A 17,222-nucleotide genomic window follows, 5' to 3' on the forward strand; every position below is an offset into this window, starting at 1 on the left:
CTGCTGAAGGTGTGGTAGAGTTAGAAAATCGCCATTTTACAATCATAGTAAAATATTGACATGAATCATTAACAGTTTTAAAACTGCTGAGCGAAAGTTTGATGGGAAACAGGATATTTTCACTCTCAGACTATCTCCCCACAGATTACATATAAATAACAAAGAAAAGCCCAATAACCTTTTAGTGGAGAAACCTGGCAGATACCTCGAAACTTAATGACCCAAGTTAGCTTAACCAACAATGGGACAAACTGACCTCATAGACTTTCTGATATGACACACTGAGAAGGACATATACAACTTCTGTTGTGGTACTACAAAAATATGCATTATCTGAATTTAATCATGAAGAAACAATCAAATGAGTCCAAAATGGTTTATAAAACTAGCCTATTCTCTACAAAAATGTCAGTGCCATGGAAAACAAAGCCTGAAGAACTGTTTCAGACTAAAGGGACTAAAGAGAGATGACAACTAAATGCAATACGTGATTCTAGATTGGATCCAGGATGGGGAAAATGGTTATAAAAGAATTACTAGGAATCAACTGGCAAAGTTTGAAATGTGGATTATATTTTAGAAAACAGTACTGTATCAATGTTAAATTTCCTGAGTTTTGATAATTCTACTATGGTTACTGTCCTTGTTTTTAGGAAATACATACTAAAGAATTTAGGAGTAAGAGAAGATATATCTGCAACCTACTCTCAAATGGTTCAACAACAACCTATCAATATATTTATATAAGAGAATGATTAAAGCAAATATAGCTAAATGTTAATAACTGATGATTGTAGATAAAGGATATACAGAATATTATTCTTGCAACTTACTGTAAATTTGAAATTTTCTTCAAAATCAAAAGTTAAAAAAACAAAAGGTGATGGACTATTCTAATAATGTAATGAAGGTATAGGAAATTAAAGAATTGTGCTGAATAGCCCAGGACGTATCTTTAAAGTTGCTTCTGAAAATAAATTTCTCTTAATTGCTTATTTACTTGTCCCAGAATAAACTTATGCTTTCCAGATTTAGGGGAGTGTTTTCTAAAAGCAGTATAGCAAAATGGTAGGAAAAAAGGAGTAGTTATGAATATGGGCTCTGCAGTCAGACTGACTAAATCTGAACTTCAGCCATTCATACGTCCTTAGGCAACTATCCAATCCCACCAATGTTAATGTTACAAATGATAATACCATTGCTAAGATTATGAGAATTAAATGAGATAATGCACCTATAGCACTAAATGACAGGTATTATATAGTAGATTGGTGTCTCAATGTAAAAAATGCCATTCTTATATTTTAAAATAAATTACATGAAAAATAACAGTAAAGAAAATAAATTCTCATCTCTAAATTAAAAAAAAAATGTTTTTGCCATACTATTTTGACAAATATCTTACTAAGTTACTTACTCATCCCCAAAGAGTTGATGGGTATATTCAGGAAAGAAAGTTCTAATGTCATTCTCAAGATCTTCAGGAAAACGAACTGTTTAAAAGAATAAAAAATATAGAGATATTAATGATATTAAAGATGACAGGTATTTCCAGTTTAAGAATTTCAGTGTAACTAGGATACAGCCAACATTTTTCATACTTAAAATGTCACTTTTCCATTATATGATTTACACTGGATTCTCATGAGGAAAACAAACAATGAAAATCAGAATATTACTTTGAGTGCTTCAGCGTCAAAACCCTACTGATTCTAAGAATTAGAAAACTAGGCATGACAGAGGCATCTGATTTAATTTTTACTTTTCTGGTATGTTTATACACAATGCAAAGAGTAAAAGGAAACAAAACCAAAAAAGCACTTTGAGATGAGAAAAGCTACAGTACAAAGGAAACAAAAACAAAGTGCTGTAAGAAACATTCTGAGAACAAGAACAATCTGAGTTTGATGAAGCTCATAGCATCACATCATTCTTTATGACTGCAAGATGATGATGTTTATGTTGTTCCTAGATTTTTTCCTTTTCTTTTTTGCTATTAAAAGTAACGCTGCAATGACATCCTTAACCGTGCTATACTTTTACAAGTATACATAGAGGAAATTCCTGGCAGTACAAGTGCTGAAAAAAGTACTGAAATATTTTTGCAAATACTGCTTAAGTGCCCTTTAAAATACTGTAAATACACACCAGCAGCTACTTAAACTCCTTTGTTTCTCCCATATCCCTGAGAATACTCTGTACCCTCAACTTTAATTTCTACCAATCCAGGATGGAAATGGGTATCTTGTTATTTTTATTTGCATTTATTATGAGTACTGATATTACTGGACTTCTTCCCAATATAATTTATCTTATAAAGAAAAACTACCAAAAAAACCAAACAAACCCTTAAGCAATTGAAGAATGAAAAGATAACTGCAGATGAAAAGTTTCTAACACTGTCCTTGTAGAGCAGGTCATTCACAGGGTGCCAAAGTTATCAACTAGCAGCTTACTGATTTACAAAAGGAAAGACAATCTTTTCACTGTAGAGATCTGGTGGTCACCATCTTTCCAAGTGATCTCAAACTTAGAATCACTCATTGTGGGACAGACCAACAATATGTGCCTCTTGATTCAATGCAACATAATGCATACAGTATCACCTATGAAGTTTTCTTACTGAAAAATTTTATCCTAGCTCGAATCCAGCTTTATATCTTCCAATTTACAATAGAGAAGGGAACAAATTAAATACCAGCAAAAGGAAATAGACAAATCCAGAATGCAGATTTGTTTAATAATTCTATGTAATGACTTTACTCTGCCTAATAAATCAATGGCATCAGGAGGGAAAAGTTCCATGGGTAGGAGGGACTGTTCTGGATTAAAAGAGATTAAAGAAACACCCAACACAATGCATGATTCTTGAGTGGATTCTGGTTTAAATCTTTTTTTTTTTTTTTAAGCCACTGAAGACTTTCCAGAACAACCAGGGAAACCAGAAAATTTCATGATACCAAAGAATTACCACTAATTTTCTTAGGTGTAATAACTGTGTTGTGGTTATATATGTGCATATTCATATATTAGGACATGTGCTATGAGCAAATTCATGATGTTCAGAAAGCTACTTTCAAATAATTCAGCAAAAATACACACACAATAAAGCATATATGGAAAATGTTAATTGTTAAATCTAGGTATAGGATATACAGGTATAATCCTATTCCCTCAATTTTTCTGTGTTTGCAAATTTTCGTAATGAAAATTGAAAGAAAAAAAGGCCTGGGAAAATACAGCAAAATGCTAAGATTTGAAAAAGCTGAGTGATGGAATCAGAGATATTCATTAGTTGCTTGTAATTTTTGCATGTCTGTAATATTTCATAATAAGAAAATAAAGTAGTCCAATATGTCTAGACTCATTAACCTAAAAATTCCCAACTACTGCATCTTTAATATTTTAAAATGTCTCGAAGTCTCTAGAAATTATTAAAAAATAATTTCAAAAAAAATTGATTTCAAGCTACTGCTTCTAATATGTATAGCACTTTGGTAATGATGGGTAGAGACATGGATAGAGAAAAAGACAAGTAATGAATAGGAAAAGTGTAAGGTTAGTTATGATAACTATTTCTATAAATTGGATTGGCCTTCTTCCAATACCCACTCCTGTCATCCAAATTAGTGAGGTTTTACTATTTTAGCATGGAATTTAGTCCACAGAAGATAGGAACTAAAAGAAAAAGTAAAGTGATGAATCTTTTAGTTAAAATGAAGTAAAACTCGGGCTTCCCTGGTGGTGCAGTGGTTGAGAGTCCGCCTGCCGACGCAGGGGATACAGGTTCGTGCCCCGCTCCGGGAAGATCCCACATGCCGCGGAGTGGCGAGGCCCGTGAGCCATGGCCACTGGGCCTGCACGTCCGGTGCCTGTGCTCCGCAACAGGAGTGGCCACAACAGTGAGAGGCCCGCGTACCGCAAAAACACAAACAAACAAAAAACAAACCAAAAAAAAACCCCAAAATGAAGTAAAACTCAAATAGCTTAAGGCAAATATATACTTAAATATTTATTGGCTTGAGCAGATTTGATTAGATTTTAAATATAAGAATCCAAGAGAAACTCTTTAAAACCACTGCTGTGTAGTTAATAAAGGATTCTTTTACTATCCAATAAGTGAAGTTTTTATATCAGTCCTTATCGTGAAACTTGAAATATGAAATTTGTTCACTGTACGACCTTTAACCACACTGGGCAGATTTCTAAAAAGTTGCCTAAAAGTTCCTGGCATTACACATCGAGAAAATACCATGGGTTAAATTTGATAGAGATTAGAATGAAAGTAATCTCCTCAAAAGAGGGTTTTTAAGGTAAAAAGTCCTGGGCCTTAGACAAAAGGAACCAACAATTGGTGCTAGGGGCACAAAGAACGGAGGTTAGTCCTTTTAATAGACAGGACAAATGTGAGTTTTCTATTCTCATTTTAAAAACCCTCAACACTTATACAAATGTAGTAATTACTATGAAAGGGATGAAACCAGATCTCTAAATCTGCCTACTCTGGGCATATCAAATAAACAGAGTTATAAAATATGAGGGCTTCTGTGTCTGGCTGCTTTCACTTAATATGTTGTCACGGTTCATCCATGTTGTAGCATGTGCTAGTAGCTCATTCCCTTCTCGTGGCTGAACATTATTCTACTGTACAGAGGTGCCGTATTTTGTTTATACACTCATCAGTTAACGAACATTTGGGACTATTTGAATAATGCTGCTATGAACGTGTGTGCACAAGTTTTTGTGTGAAAAACATTGTTATTGGATATACATTTAAGGAGCAGTCACACACAAAATAATAATATGTTATTAATAATATTATTAGTTGTCACTTGAACATTTACTGTGTGCCAGGCAATTTGTTAAGGATTTTATAAACATTATTGTAGTTAATCCTTGAAAGAGCTGTACAAGGTAGGTAACATTACTACTTCCATTTTACAGATGAATAATGCAAAAAAGAATAATTTGCTCAAGGTTACAAAGTCGGTAATAGTGAGTTTAAGGCTGACTCAATCTGCATATATATATGTACATGAGAACACATACAAAGTGCTGTTACGTCAGTAAAGCAAGAGAGCAAGCAAGCAAACCAAATATCAAGCAATAGAATGATTAAATAAATTATATAAATGTGAAATGGTTTATATAATCACTAAACATCACGTTACTGAGATATTTGGTGACAGAGAAAAATGTTCACAATGTACCTACAGTTAAGTGAACAGAACATGACACTGTGACCTGAATTTTATAAAAGAGAAATAATATAAGTGAATATATAATTTAAAAAACTAGAAAGAAATATCCCAAATTACAATACTGAAGTAGTTATTCTGGGTGACAGAATTACAGGTTTAATTTTAATTTCTTATATTCTTCAGCACTTTTTAAAATTTCTGCAAAATATACATTATTCCAATAGAGAAACAGACAATATAAAAACTGAAATAATTTAAAATAAGCACTAAAAATTTTCTTTCCAAGAAAAATTATGTCATTCACATCTGTGGAGACAAATGGAAGATCAGGGCCTGGAATACTAAATGGCACCTTATTGCCAACATAGGACCTGCAATGAATTTTCTTTTTGAATATACATCCTATTGTTTCTACTCCTATATATATAGTTCCTGTATTTCCTAGTTCTCCGAATCACTTCTGTAATTTTTGGAGGGACAAAGAAGCATAAAAGAAGATACATTCCATCTCCAGGCTATTGTAAATAGAGCTGCAATGAACATTTTGGTACATGACTCTTTTTGAATTATGGTTTTCTCAGGGTATATGCCCAGTAGTGGGATTGCTGGGTCATATGGTAGTTCTATTTGTAGTTTTTAAAGTGTCCATCATCAGATGAATGGATAAAGAAGATGTGGCACATATATACAATGGAATATTACTCAGCCATGAAAAGAAATGAAATTGAGCTATTTGTAATGAGGTGGATGGACCTAGAGTCTGTCATACAGACTGAAGTCAGAAAGAGAAAGACAAATACTGTATGCTAACACATATATATGGAATTTAAGGAAAAAAATGTCATGAAGAACCTAGGGGTAAGACAGGAATAAAGACACAGACCTATTAGAGAATGGACTTGAGGATATGGGGAGGGGGAAGGGTAAGCTGTGACAAAGGCAGAGAGTGGCATGGACATATATACACTACCAAATGTAAAATAGATAGCTAGTGGGAAGCAGCCGCATAGCACAGGGAGATCAGCTCGGTGCTTTGTGACCACCTAGAGGGGTGGGATAGGGAGGGTGGGAGGGCGGGAGACCCAAAAGGGAAGAGATATGGGAACATATGTATATGTATAACTGATCCACTTTGTTATAAAGCAGAAACTAACACACCATTGTAAAGCAATTATACTTCAATAAAGATGTAAAAAAAAAAGATACATTCTACATATGTCTTATTAGCCAAAAACAAAATTAAGAAATCACCAATGCATGTTAATCAATTATTAAAGTTTAATTAAATACTTAGGCGTTTAACATATGTACAACCCACTAACAGGTGCTCATATTGCAGATACAATGGGTTCTAGCTCTCAAGCAGCTTCAGAGATGCCACATATTCCCCACTGTATCTAGTTGTACTCTAGACTATAAGTTTATTCATAACCCTGTGTTCTTTAAATAACTGAAATCTTAAGTGCTCTGGCCAACATATATTTTCCTGAGTATACTAAATTCCAGAGCTATGGCAGAAATAACACATGAGCCTAGAACATCTTGTTCCAGAAAGTAATCAAAAAACGAAGTAATCAAATAATAAGGAGGACATGTAAAAAAGACACAGAAGCCAACTTGACCTGGCCTCCCACTGGTCAAGTCAGGGACAAATTGACCACCAAAATAAATGACAGTAACAGGTTATAATTCATTAAATAAAATAGGAAATAAATGAAAGAATTGAAAGTTTAACGAAAAACTGATAGGATGCAATGAAATCTGCACATCACTTCTGTGATAGTCCTAACAAAGATATACAATCTGAAATAAACGATAAGCAAACATGTGCCAAACCCAAATTGAGGGACATTCTACATAATAACTGGCCTGTAATCTTCAAAGTGTTAAGGTCAGGAAAGTCAAGAAAAGACTGACAACTGTTCCAGTCTGAAGGAGACAAAAGAGACAGCCTGGAACACTCCTTGAGATATCCTTGAGGTATCTACACGATTCACAGATTCACTTTACTTAGCATCTACTCAAATGTCACCTTAGTTGTAAGACCTGATCACTCTCTATTTTCTCCATAACACATATCACATATCACAATGTGTCATGTATTTAATATGTCTGTTTCTCATAATGAAAATGTAAGTTCAGTGAAAAGAGGGACTGTTTGTATACTGCTCTACCTCTAGTGCCGAGATAAGTGCCTGTCACATAGTACACCTAAATAAGTATTTGCTGAATGGTAGTAAACTTAAAACAAAGATCATCTCAGTAGAACTAACAATACACTGTATTTTTATAATTGGTTATATGGTTTTTTAGTAGAATTTAAAAGAGTATACTGGAGAGTAAGGGATAAAGGAAAACAAAACACACACTACATAGGAAAAGAGGAATGAGAAAGTATAAGGAAGCAACAGAAAAAGATGACAAAAGCAACAAACAATAAATGTAACGGAGATAAACTGGTTAGATTAAAAAAATTTTTACAAATCAAATTCAGTATGTTCTCTATAAATGACATGCCTAAAAGGAATGACAAGTTAAAAGTAAATGGAAGGACCAAAAAATGTAGCCTGTAAAACACAAAACCTGAAAATGCAATCTAAATTGTATTAAGGCAAGAAAAGCATTAAATGGCCTAAGAGGACAATCTCTTCAAAATGATTAAGGTGAATTATTTCAAGCCTTTAAGGAACAAGTATACCTAATGCTTTAAAAACTGCTGAGAGTAGGAATGGTAAAGTGGGAAGGCCATGAGAAATAGTTACAAAGAGTACAAAAGCTGACCTTCACCTTCCCTAAAAAGAAAGCCTTGAGGAGAAAAACACAGACCAAGATCATCTATAAACAATAATGTAAAAATATTTAAAGATAATATAGTCTTCATCAAAACAAAATATCTCGAGGTACTGAAATGCAAGGATGGTTCAAAATCTAAAGATTAAAAAATAAAATTATTTAAATATTATGTTTTACATTGTATATAAGATAGTATAATAAAAATTATTTCCAGGGAAACCAAAATGGCACTCAATAAAGTCTAATATGCATGTTTGAATAAAAACTCTTTGCAAACTGAAAAATACTCTCCAATGTAATAAGCCAGGATCACGTTTAGTGGAGAAATAACAAGAACCATCATCATTAATTTAAGGAAGAGGAATGACGGCTATCATTTTTTAACACTGTTCTGAACGTGCTAGCCAATGCAAATTGAAAAGAGAACAAAGTAAGAGGTATATATAGAAAAGAAAGTGAATTTACTAAAATGTTCAGATGCTATGATTGCATGCTTGAGAAAAACAAAGAAAATCAGCTGAAACCACTCTCCACAACAGTAGAAGAATCCAGTAAGATTATCTGTTTTTAAAATATATTAAAACAACAATGACAACAAAAAATATATTAAAGACAAACAACTCAATGAAAAAATATGCAAAGGATCTGAACAGATACTTCTACAAAGAAGATACACAAGCAGCCAATAAGCACATGTAAATATGCTCAATGTCATCAGTTATTAGGGAAATGCAAATTAAAACTGCAGTAAGATGTCATTTCACACCTACTAGGATGGCTATATATAAAAAAATAATAAGTGCTGACAAGGATGTGGAAAAAGTGAAACTCATACATTGCTGGTGGGAATGTAAAATGGTGTAGCCACTATGGAATATAATTTGGCAATTCCTCAAAAAGCTAAACATAGAATTATCATATGACCCAGCAATTCTGTTCCTAGCTATATGGCAAAAGAACTGAAAACAAGGACAACAGACAACTGTATCTCGATGTTCACGGCAGCATTATTCACAATTGCCAAAAGGAGGAAACAACCCAAGTGTCCATCAACAGATGAATGAATAAACAAAGTGTGGTATACAACAGAATATTATTCAGCCATTAACAGGAATGAAGTTCTGATACATGTTACAACATGAAACATTTGCTAAGTAAGTTGAAAATGTTATGCTAAGTAAAATAAGCCAGACACAAAAGGACAAATATCCCACTTAAAAAAATATCTAAAATAGGTAAATTCATAGAGATAGAAAGTAGATTAGAGGTTACCAGGGGCTGGAGGGGAAGGTGAATGGGGAATTACTGCTTAACAGGAATATAGAGTTTCTGTTTGGGGTGATAAAAAAGTTTTGGAAACAGATAGTGTTGATGGCTGCACAACACTGTGAAGGTAGTTAATGCTACCTAATTGTATACCTAAACATAATTAAAGTGACATATAGAAAAAAAGATTCACTCTTTCTACAGTAACCTACCCCCAGAGCACTGGACCCGTGTGGGAAAAGTGTGCCTATCAATCCCTCACACACAAAGTGAAAATAGCTTGCTATGGGAGAAGAATCTTGGGATAAACCTTAGTGGAATTACTGGTATGCAGGCAAGAGTTAAAGTTATCCCATGTGTCTAGTACAATGCCTGTCACATGGTAGCTTTCAATAAACATTTCTCCAGAGAAAGTAGAAGGGGAAGGGAAAGAGGGAGATAGGAAGAAAGGTTGTTTTGAGGGAAGCAAATTATTGCTGCTGACTGTAAGGGATTAGACTGACCAAATAACCCAGTCAATTTTAGTTCTGTCAAATATGTATAAAATTTATGTAAACTAGATTTTGATGTGGGAAAAAGATATGTGTTAAGAATTATTTTCCATAGTTCTCCCATACACAATACAGAAAATATAATGGACGAGGAGATCCCATTTATAATAGCAGTAAAATAGATGAAATACCTTGGAATAAACTTAAGAAATGTATATCATCTGTACATAAAATTTAAAACTCCACAGCTAGACATAAAAAAAGACCTGAATAAATAGAAAGATATTCTTGCTATTAGAAAGGAAGATTCAGCAAGGTAAAGATGTTGATTCTCCCCATACTAAACTTAAATTTTAACAGGATCTCAATTTAAAAAAAATCAACCAAACACCTCTTTGGAACCTGATAAAATGTCCACCTAGAAGTAGACATTAGAGAAAACTCAGGAAAACTCCTAAAGAAATGAGTGGGACCCAGTCACACCATATACTAATCACAACATTTACTGTAACAGTACACTAATGGCTCAGGGAAAAAAAAAAAGGCCCCAGAGTAAACCCAAGAATATATATAATATTTTAGTGTGATTAAAAAAGAAATTTTAATTGTTGAAGACAACAAATCAGCAGCTAGATAACTGACTAAACCATCTGGAAAAGTATAAAGCTGGATTCCTACCCTATGCCTCATCAAGATAAAGATTCAAAGGTTTCAATTTAAAAAGAAAAAAAAATCGACAAATTATTAAAAGAAACAATAAATAAATCTTTTCATAATCTTAGAGTAGGAAGGACCTTTTTATAAGACACAGTGAAAACTCATAAAAGAAAAAGAAATTTCCCTAGATAAAAAATGTTAACTTCTACATAACAAACTCACCAAAACTCAAAACAGGGAAAAAAGTACTTGCAACATATTACCAAAGAAGGGCTGATTCTTTTAGAATATAAAGGATATACTTCTCTTAGGATTAAAAATCAATTTTAATTATCAAATCAAAAAATGGTCAAAAACTGTGGGGGAAAAAAACCTCAGAAAATAATGTGTTGGTAAGGATGTGGAGAAATTGGAATTTTTGTGCACTGTTGGTGGGAATGTAAAATGGAGCAGCAACCACTATGGAAAACAGTATGGAGGTTCCTCAAAGAATTAAAAATATAATTACAATATGATACAGCAATCCCACCTCTGGGTATATATCCAAAAGAATTTGAAGCAGGATCTCGAAGAGATATTTGCACACCCCTATTCACAGCAGCATTATTCGCAATAGCCAAGAGATGGAAGCAACTCAAGCGTCCATCAACGGATGAACAGGTAAACAAAACGTGGTGTAAACATGTAATGGAATATTATTCAGCCTTAAAAGGAAGGAATTCCTGCCACGTGCTACATGGATGAATCTTGAGGATATTATGCTAAGTGAAATAAGCCAGTCACAAGAATACAAATACTACATGCTTCCACTTATATGAGGTATCTAAAGTAGTCAAATTCTAGAAACAGAAAGTAAAAAGGTGTTAGCAAGGGGCTAACAAGAGGGGGAAAACAGGGATACAGAGTTTCAATTTTGCAAGATGAGAAGGTTCTGAAGATCAGCTGCACAATAATGTGAGTATAAATGCTAAACACTACAGAACTCTACACTTAAAAATGGTAAAAAATAGTAAATTTTAAGTTATGTGTTTTTCACTACAATTGCAAATTAAAACAAGAAGCTATTTTTCACCCATCACAGGGACAGGGTGTTCTGCTTTGTTTTTTTTAATGATAATATGCAACACTGACCAGGGTAATAAGTAAAAAGGCAATCTCAAATTCTGGTGTAAGCACAGGTACTTTTTTGGAAGGCAATTTAGCAACGGCTACTAAAGTAGAATATGTTTGTAACCCTTTGACCTAGCACAGTGGTTCTTAAACAAAGACAATTTTACACACAACCCTCAGGAGATGTGACAACGTCAGAAGACCTTTTTTTTTTTTTTTTGCAGTACGCGGGCTTCTCACTGTTGTGGCCTCTCCCGTTGCGGAGCACAGGCTCCGGACACGCAGGCCCAGCGGCCATGGCTCACAGGCCCAGCTGCTCCGCGGCATGTGGGATCTTCCCGGACCGGGGCACGAACCCGTGCCCCCTGCATCGGTAGGCAGACTCTCAACCACTGCGCCACCAGGGAAGCCCCAGAAGACATTTTTGATTGTCACAACTGAAGGAGAATGTTACTGGCATCTAGTTAATAGACAAGGAATGCTGCTAAACATCCTACAAAGTACAGAATAACAAAGAATTATCTAACCCAAAATGTCAATAGTGCTGAAGCTGAAAAACTCTGATCCAGCATTTCAATTTCTAGCCACACACTCTACAGATCACTCACACAAGTGGGTACATACATATGCAACGATATTTACTGGAGAATTACTTTTAATAGCAAAAGAGGAGAAGTACATCTCCCAACAGAGAATACTTAAATAAGTTATGATACAGTCGTACTATACTACATAATTTAAAAGAATGAGGTAGATCTATATATAGTTACAAGGAATGATATTCAAGATACTATTAAGCTAAATAACAAAACAGCCTTACAACAGTATCCTGGTTTTAGAAAATTAATGTATGTACAAGAAAAAAAAACTTAGATCAGTATTATCTTTTTAGTGAGGCATCAGGGCACCATTATCTGTCACTTTCTTTATATTTCTGTTATGTTTGTACTGTTTTAAATAATAATAGCTAACATTTATTGTGAATTTCTAAATCAAATTGTTTAAGCACTTTACTTGTATTTAACCTCATATGTAATCTTTACAACCACTATACAGTAAGTAATATTAACTCCATTTTAAAGATGAGAAACCTAAGGAATGGAAAGTGATGGAACCAGAATTCATGAGCTTATAATTATTTCTTAAATAGCTTTATTGAGTTATAATTTACATCCCATAAACTCAACTGCTTTAAGTGCTTTAAGTGTTGTAGCATGTATCAGACCTTCATCCTTTTTATCGTCAAATAGTATTCCATCACATGGATATACCACACTTTGTTTAACCGCTTACCAGCTGATTGATATCTGGGCTATTTATTTTGGCTATTGTGAATGATGCTGCTGTGAACATTCATGTACAAGTTTTTGTATGGACAAACATTTTCATTTCTCTTGGGTAGATACCTAGGAGTTGAACTGTTGAGTCATATGGCAAATATATATGTTTAACTTTTTAAGAACCTGCCAAACTGTTTTCCAAAGTAATTGCCTCATTTTATGTTCCCATCAGTAACATATGCAAGTTCCCCACATTCTCCCCAACACTTCTTTTCTATTATTTTTATAAGCAAATAAGTACAAGTAAATACTTTTAAGAGGCTGAGACCACTTATACCTGTCACTTTTTGCCACACTGAACTTTCTATATGTAAACTCTGCCATCTCTCAAACACCTACCCACACCATGACATAAACCAAGACTTAATAAAATCTGAATGTGTTCAATAAGTGTAGAAAACTAAACATTAAATTGCAAAAACAATACAATAACTATACAAATGTCTGCAATAAACTGCTCTTACATAAAATTCTACTTCAAATTTAAAAAGAAAGATTATATATACACACACAGTACACACGTAATACTACTTAGAAAAGGCATACATACCTAATTTTAGTTCAATTGCTGTGTTGGTGTTACATTTGTACTCTGCCAGTTTCTTCTCAACTGCACTCTTGTATTCAACCAAAAATTTCTCCATAGCACCAAATCCTAAGAAAAAAGGTTTTTAAAAAGTCTAGGTGGAAGTGGTTTAATTAGTCAAACCTACAAATAGAGTTCTTATTAGAACTGGAATAAAGGTAAGACTTACAACATGCTAACAGATCACAGATCTCCATATACTCCTACATAAATGTACTGAGTATGACTATCTCATCATAAAACAGAAAAAAAATTACTTTTGAGATAGAGGCTTGTGAATTAGACCTGCTTTACATAAATGAGTAAAGCTGATAATTAAAATGACAGACTATTGACATTTCTGAATATTTAATATTAATATAAATTACCTGCTAGGATTTATACCTAAGTAGCCTTTTTAAAAGAAATATAAAAAGGATGCTACTGCTCCGCTAAGAATCAAGGTGAGAATGTCCTTTGATAATTACAGGATAGCATTTTATTTCTAATACTGAAAAAATTCTACCCAGAGTACTTCCAGATCAACTATTAAAAAAACCAACAACAGAAGGCAGGCATACAGGGAACCTACCTCAACATAATAAAGGCCATATATGACAAACCCACAGCCAACATCGTTTTCAATGGTGAAAAACTGAAACCATTTCCTCTAAGATCAGGAACAAGACAAGGTTGCCCACTCTCACCACTATTATCCAACATAGTTTTGGAAGTTTTAGCCAAGGCAATCAGAGAAGAAAAATAAATAAAAGGAATCCAAAGCAGAAAAGAAGAAGTAAAACTGTCACTGTTTGCAGATGATACGATACTATACATAGAGAATCTTAAAGCTGCTACCAGGAAACTCTAATCAATGAATCTGATAAAACAGCAGGATACAAAATTAATGCAGAGAAATCTCTTGCATTCTTATACACTAATGACGAAAAATCTGAAAGAGAAATTAAGGAAACACTTCCATTTACCACTGCAACAAAAAGAATAAAATACCTAAGAATAAACCTACCTAAGGAGACAAAAGACCTGTATGCAGAAAACTATAAGACACTGATGAAGAAATTAAAGACGATACAAACAGATGGAGAGATATACCATGTTCTTGGATTGGAAGAATCAACATTGTGAAAACAACTATACTACCCAAAGCAATCTATAGATCCAGTGTAATCCCTATCAAACTACCAACAGCATTTTTCACAGAATCAGAACAAAAAATTTCACAATTTGTATGGAAACACAAAAGACCCTCAATAGCCAACACAATCTTTAGAAAGAAAAATGGAGCTGGAGGAATCAGACTCCCTGACTTCAGACTATATTACAAAACTACAGTAATCAAGACAGTATAGTACTGGCACAAAAAACAGAAATATAGATCAGTGGAACAGGAAAGAAAGCCCAGAGATAAACCCATGCACATATGGTCACCTTATCTTTGATAAAGGAGGCAAAAATATACAATGGAGAAAAGACAGCCTCTTCAACAAGTGGTGCTGGGAAAACTGGACAGCTACATGTAAAAGAATGAAATTAGAACATTTCCTAACACCATACACAAAAGTAAACTCAAAATGGATTAAAGACCTAAATGTAAGGCCAGACACTATAAAACTCTTAGAGGAAAACATAGGCAGAACACTCTATGACATAAATCACAGCAAGATCCTTTTTGACCCACCTCCTAGAAAAATGGAAATAAAAACAAAAATAAACAAATGGGACCTAATGAAACTTAAAAGCTTTTGCACCACAAAGGAAATCATAAACAAGACAAAAAGACAACCCTCAGAGTGTGAGAAAATATTTGCAAATGAAGCAACTGAGAAAGGATTAATCTCCCAAATATACAAGCAGCTCATGAATCTTAATATCAAAAAAACAAACAACCGAATACAAAAATGGGCATAAGACCTAAATAGACATTTCTCCAAATAAGACATACAGGTTGCCAACAAACACGTGAAAGGTTGCTCAACATCACTAATCATTAGAGAAATGGAAATCAAAACCACAAGGAGGTATCACCTCACACCAGTCAGAATGGCCATCATCAAAATATCTACAAACAATAAATGCTGGAGAGGGTGTCGGGAAAAGAGAACCCTCTTGCACTGTTGGTGGAATGTAAACTGATACAGCCACTATGGAGAACAGTATGGAGGTTCCTTAAAAACACTAAAAATAGAACTACCATATGACCCAGCAATCCCACTACTGGGCATATACCCTGAGAAAATCATAATTCAAAAAGAGACATGTACCACTATGTTCACTGCAGCACTATTTACAATAGCCAGGACATGGAAGCAACCTAAACGTCCATCGACAGATGAATGGATAAAGAACATGTGGCACATATATACAATGGAATATTACTCAGCCATAAAGAGAAACAAAATTGAGTTATTTGTAGTGAGGTGGATGGACCTAGAGTAAGTCAGAAAGAGAAAAACAAATACCGTATGCTAACACATATATATGGAATCTAGAAAACTGGTACTGATGGACCTAGTGGAAGGGCAGGAATAAAGATGCAGACGTAGAGAATGGACTTGAGAATGTGGGGTGGGGGAAGGGTAAGCTGGGATGAAGTGAGAGAGTAGCAATGACATATATACACTACCAAATGTAAAACAGATAGCTAGTGGGAAGCAGCTGCATAGCACACGGAGATCAGCTTGGTGCTTTGTGACCACTTAGAGGGGTGGGATACGGAGGGTAGGAGGGAGGTGCAAGAGGGAAGGGATATGGGGATATATGTATACATATAGCTGATTCACTTTGTTATACAGCAGAAACTAACACAACATTGTAAAGCAATTATACTCCAATAAAGATGTTAAAAAAAACTAATAATGCATAGAAAGATTATCTCAGGAAGGATACACAAGAAACTAGTAACCACTGTTACTTCTAGGATAAAGAGAAGGAAAGGGGACAGGGTTAGGAAAGAAAATTTTCACTGTATTAGCAAAATTTTTGTAACCATGTGCATGCAGTCATAGGCTACTGGAATAACAAAATGGTTTTAGTACAACGTGGCTACCCATCAATGTATATAATAATTAACAATGGAAGAAACCATTATGAAGAGAAACTTTCAAGCAAAGATGACAATAAATCTCCTGACAAAATGATCATAAAAATTAGGAAAAATTCAGGGAAAAAAGGTCATGAGCAGAAATGAAAAATGGGGTACAATGACATGCCGCAAACTTCAGTAAGCGGTTAAAACACACATATACAGAATGTGGGGAACACTTGAAGCAGTATAGTTTAATGGTTTGGAGTCAGAACTGCTGGATTCAAATCCAGGCTTCACTATTTACTTACTAGATCTGTGAACTAGAGCACATTACTTGGTTTCTCTGACCCTACTGGATAAAAATGGTATAATAGAACACATCTCAAACATCATCTATAAAAGTGAGATAGTAAAACCCACCTCAAGGCATTTATGTACAATCTAAGCAACAAATCATACATTAGTTTAATCCCCACAATTCTATAAGACAAGTAGATACTTTATCAGCCCTATTTCATATTCAAAAGCTCAGTTAGAAAGAGGTTTGGTTGGGCTTCCCTGGTGATGCAGTGGTTAAGGATCCGCCTGCCAATGCAGGGGACAAGGGTTCAACCCCTGGTCCGGGAAGATCCCACATGCCGCGGAGCAACTAAGCCCGTGTGCCACAACTACTGAGCCTGTGCTCTAGAGCCCGCAAACCACAACTACTGGGCCCACATGCCACAACTACTGAAGCCCGCGCACCTCAGAGCC

The 17,222-nt window shown here is 34.5% G+C and overlaps 2 protein-coding genes across 4 annotated transcripts in view; one reads left to right on the top strand and one right to left on the bottom strand.

The window, feature by feature from the left end:
- SLC25A12 (solute carrier family 25 member 12) overlaps nucleotides 1–17,222 on the top strand; it is a 173,451-nt gene that overhangs the window by 48,970 nt on the left and 107,259 nt on the right. The gene's annotated exons all lie outside the window — the stretch shown is intronic.
- HAT1 (histone acetyltransferase 1) overlaps nucleotides 1–17,222 on the bottom strand; it is a 51,235-nt gene that overhangs the window by 32,722 nt on the left and 1,291 nt on the right. For both annotated transcript variants that reach the window (XM_030851933.2, XM_030851939.2), the window contains exons 2-3: nucleotides 13,409–13,513; nucleotides 1,418–1,493 (exon numbers count right to left, since the gene is read on the bottom strand). In XM_030851933.2, the coding sequence (XP_030707793.1) occupies nucleotides 1,418–1,493; nucleotides 13,409–13,513 (181 nt within the window). The remainder of the gene's footprint in view (nucleotides 1–1,417; nucleotides 1,494–13,408; nucleotides 13,514–17,222) is intronic.

The sequence above is a fragment of the Globicephala melas genome, chromosome 7, assembly GCF_963455315.2.
Source record: "Globicephala melas chromosome 7, mGloMel1.2, whole genome shotgun sequence".
In the NCBI taxonomy this organism is placed as follows: Eukaryota; Metazoa; Chordata; class Mammalia; order Artiodactyla; family Delphinidae; genus Globicephala; species Globicephala melas.